This window comes from Antrostomus carolinensis, unplaced genomic scaffold (assembly GCF_000700745.2).
Source record: "Antrostomus carolinensis isolate BGI_N321 unplaced genomic scaffold, ASM70074v2 scaffold16277, whole genome shotgun sequence".
Lineage (NCBI taxonomy): Eukaryota > Metazoa > Chordata > Aves > Caprimulgiformes > Caprimulgidae > Antrostomus > Antrostomus carolinensis.
In genome coordinates, this window is record NW_010326783.1 from 98489 (window position 1) to 103243 (window position 4755).

At 37.4% G+C, this 4755-nt stretch overlaps 1 protein-coding gene across 1 annotated transcript in view; it reads left to right on the top strand.

Annotated features, from left to right (window-relative positions):
* Positions 1 to 600, top strand: part of VPS13D (vacuolar protein sorting 13 homolog D) — a 96836-nt gene extending 96236 nt beyond the window's left edge. Inside the window, 1 exon segment of the mRNA XM_010171710.1 lies at positions 364 to 600. Coding sequence (XP_010170012.1) covers positions 364 to 495 — 132 coding nt within the window. The 3' untranslated portion in view covers positions 496 to 600.
* Positions 601 to 4755: the final 4155 nt, after the last annotated feature.

Consider the following 4755-nt stretch of genomic DNA (forward strand, 5'->3'; position numbering starts at 1 on the left):
TTCTAAAACCCATTACAGGGTTTTTTTGCTTCATTACAGTAGTTGTTCAGGGGTCTGTTTTACAGGCAAGGTTACAAGCTCACCCCTGACCCAAGTCAGTTTACATTCCAAACAGACAAGCCAGATAAAAGGTAGGAGGGGAAGCAAAGGAAATAATTTCAAATATTGCAAGATGTTTCTGCTCTCATCCTAAAATCCCTCTACTTACCTGTCTCTCCCTCTCTCAGTTCTTCTGTACTTCAGCCTCAGCACTGAGAAGGAATCTTCAGGCCTAATCCTTTCAGTTAGTGAAGTAATTTATAAAAAAGTATATACTGCTTTAGATGAGTACAGCATTAAGAAAAATCACATTTCTTTTTGCAGGTGAAAGTGAAATCTGAAGTTCTTGCAGTAAAGCTGTCTCAAGAAATAAACTATGCAAAGAGCCTTTATTATGAACAACAGCTTATGTTAAGACTCAGTGAAAATCAGGAACAATTAGAGCTGGACTCTTGAAACCTCTTTCTTACTGCCCGAGTGAGTATCAAGTCTGGAGCCAATGGTATTCTGTAACTAGAGAAAGTACTACACAGGAAGAAAATAAATACAGTTTTAGTATTTTATTTAACTAAATGGAATCACTGTGCATAAGAAAACAAGTGAGGTGGGATTTCTTTCCTTTTTTTTTTTTTTTAAAACATTAATTGTATAACAGAGATATATCTGAAATGCATTTGGTTCTAGGAGAAGCCCTGTATTTTGCTAACATGTATATATGTAAAAGTGTTTAATGTAAATAAGAAAGTACAGACCAGGTGTTGGTATAAATAGAAATCTGTTTACTGTGTAAAGAAATTAAAGGAGCTATATTGAGTCTTACTGCACTACCTGAAACTAGCCATTCTCTCTGTCTTTTTTTCTGGAGAAAGCTGATTTTCACAGTGCAGGAATGTAGATAAACATTTTAAAAAAATAAAATTAAGAGTTAAATGCAGCTGGTGGAGTACAGATGTCCTGTAGTTTGGAGCTTTAACACTGGGATTAGGGTGCATTGTTTGGGGTTGTTGGGGTTTTGGGGTTTTTTTCTTAAATCACTAGTGCAGCTAAATGCATGTCTGGTATTCCACTGAAATTAATTCAATTGCATTTTCAAAATATTAGAAAACAAGCAGCTGATTCTGTTCTGAATTACAGCACTCAAACCTAGCACAGTCTGCACCTCTCAAGGCCCCTGCTTCTGAGCTGTTTTTAAAATAGTTCAAGTAAGCAGTCTTGGAAATTGAAATCTTTTAACTTCAGTTTTTCCCTTCACTTGGACCAAGTTAAGTACCTACAGAACTCTGCTAGCATTAGAAGTGCCGGGCACTGGGGGAGAGGAAATCACTGCATCATTTGCCTTCGTGACAACCTCTTCAAAATTAAACTTTTTGAAATAATAAAAATAACATGCTTTTTCAAATGTTGTTCATTAAATCAGTATTTGTCTCATCAGCTTTAACCAAGCTGAAGATTGAGGAATGAGTGTACTTAGAGAAGTACTTTATTATTCACAGCAACTCAAATCTCATTTTCATTTTTGCTCCCTGGAGAGAGTTCAGCAACTGTGCTACGACACTTTGCTGTACAAGGTTCAAGTGTGAATACACAATTTTCCTAAAGCTGCTGAGTAACCTACATTCAAAAAGTGTTATTTTGTAAACCTTTGACTCAAAGTAACAAGCCCAGTATAGCTTCACTTTCAACTTAGTTTACCTTTTAACATCCTTTCATAAAGGCATACAGGGATATTTTTAAACTGAAGGTTAGAATTAAACCAATTCTCGACATCTGTAAAGTGAAAGGCAGAGGATTTATTGTCTAAGAAGAAAACATGGTATCAGTTGATGTGTGTATGGTCTGTGACTGGAAAACAAAATCTATAAAGGTCCATGATGCAAATGAAACTGGTTTAACACATGACTTTTATATGTTTCTCTGTATAATTTTCAAGTAAAATGTACAATTCAACAAGTGCATTGGCGCAACAGTGCTTTAACACGTCAGTCCTGTTGGACTCTGCTACCATGATTCCCTGCTGTAAACCAATCTCCTACCACACTTCCCTCCCCTGTAAAATTCTTTCTTAATATAGCAAATATCTAGTTGCTAAAGATGGTAAGTAGATGGGGAAGGAAAATAAGAACTTGCAGGAGAATGGCCTGAATGCTTAAGTTTTACAACAATTACATAAGAAGCTGACGTGCAAACACCTGAAAAGCATTTTGATAGTACACAGCTGTGGAGTTACCTGAACTCAGGGAGCCACAGTAGATAATGGATCTCATTTGTGTATTTGTTTATTTCTTTTGGACTGTGCTTAACCTGTTCTTTTGACTAATGATTAAACACAACATTATTTAAACCTTTGAAAAGAGTAGGTCGTGAGTACCACAGACTGTAAATGGCTTAGGTTACATACACCAGTATGTTACAATACTGCTCTAATACTGGGCTCTTCCTGAGCGCAGTGGCTGAAGTTGCTCCCTGGTCTGTACCCAAGGCCAGGTTTTCTCTGAAGGGTACAACAAAGTGCTGATGACAGACTGATGTACAGACACAGCTCAGAGAAGCACACCGCTTCATTTAGCGTTCCAAAAGACACTGAATCAGAACTTTTTTTTTTTTTTTAAGTGCAAATGATGTTATTTATTGCTGTAATCCAACTATTTTTATATAATTTCAGAACTCTTACTGAGGACTTCTATTGCTATTGGCACTACTAACATTATTACTCAGTGAATAAATACAACTTTCAGATTCCAGGAGCAATACTCAAAAGTAGCTTACAGAGGATGTGGGGAGTAAGTGCAAGTCTCCAGCTTTCACTCTCATTCTTAAGAACTCAAACACAAGCTGTAAGCAGACAAGACAATGTAATAGTTCCACTTACCAAATTCTGCAAAGTTCTTCAGATTCTGAGCCTTATGATGACAGTATGCTTACCACCTTTAGCCTGGTTTCCTTGGAGGAGGTAGGACTGCTGCAGCAATGAAGGGAAGGCAGATTCAGTCTTCAAATTTCAGAAGCTGGGGAGGAAAAAATTCCCTGATGAGAGACAGTAACACAGCTTTCTCAGTCTCTAGCACACAGCCACTACAATTCAGGGAAGACAACACTTTTTCATGCCTCTTTGCTCAAGTCTTCATAAAAAGCTGTTCACTCTAATAAAGACTGAATAACCCATCAACAGTGCAGGTAGTATTTCCAAAACCCTCTAACTCACACAGTGATGTGCTGAGGTAGAAATACTTTGCTTCAGCCCATTAGCTTTGATTTTTACCTATATTTTGCTGAGAACTGTGTAACTTCTCTGCTTACCTTGACCAACTGTGTTTTGCTGGAGTTGCTACTGAAGAAATGTAAAATAAAGATTATTGACATAAGCGTTATTTCACCACAATTCTGGAGAAGTGCAATAAATTGATTCACCTCACTTTTCAAGTGCCTTTGCTTGCAAAAACATTAACTATGTGCAGGAACACAAAGTGACTGTAGAGGACAGGAATTAGTAATTCTCTAAGTCTGACAATGCCTCCTGAGTGGCAGAAGAGCCCTGAAGACTGTTCTTACATCATGTAATTCTGCTGTTTGAGGTAAAACCCAGACAACCCCCTGGAAAGTTGGTTGTTACTGTAGGTCAAACCCAAACTTACACTGCATTCCTCTGACCTGTAAACTCAGATAATCTGCATTGGTCTAATTTTCCAAAAATCTTTTTAAGAGTGAGGAATCTAGATGCTAAACTACTTAAACTTCAAAGAAAAAGCACATATTGCAAAATAAAATCCAGACATATTTCTTACACATCTGAATGACCAGCACAGCTGTTTGATAAATACTTTTCTGCTAAGGTAATGCCTCACAGTACATGTCACCTACCCAAGCTGTACAGTGCCAGGTTAAGCCAAACATACACTGCCAAAAAAGTGGCACTTTAGGTATTAATACACTATTTCTAACACTTACCCAGACCCATGCATTCTGCTGTCACTAAAATAAAACAGACTTGTGAATGAATTAGGTAAGCAAGTAAGTTTTTATGTGCAAGATACACAGAACACAGATGGCAATGTCATTTTATTGTAGAAGCAATTCTGGACAACCAGAACTACAAAAGTCCTTTCTGTTCTGACCTAAATCCACAGCTGTGGCTGCAAACTTCTGTTTTGCTGCCCTGTGTCTGAGAAATCAATCAAAACACAGACAATTACTATTTTGGATCATATTGTTGTAAGCTCTGTGATGTGCTCATAGCTAACAGGAATGTGACAAGTCCACTAAGAGACCTTTTTTTTTTTGAATTATTTTTTGCTGAGGAAACAGTATTGCCAGTAAACAAGCTGCTTACTGCAAAAGTATAAAGATACAGGGAATATGTTTGTAATACAGCCAATAAAAGAGGCAAATTCCACACCACTCACCAATACATGATTTTGTAACCAAATGTAATTCCTGGAGACAGTCCTCAGCTGGTAGCAGGACCTAGTACGGTACAGATGGAAGGTGTAGATAAGGTGCCTGCCCACCTGGTGCCTCTGGAAGAAGAGAAAATAATTGCCTTCTGAAGTCACAGAATAAACTGGAAAAAGGTTTGGTAACTTCTAGACACTCTCCTCAAACCCCAAGTGAGTGACTACATGTACTTATGCATCTTACTATGGTACAATCAGGCTGAAATAGACTTTTTGTTATAGTCATTACTGGATCATAAATAATTCTGTTACCTACTTAAACTCA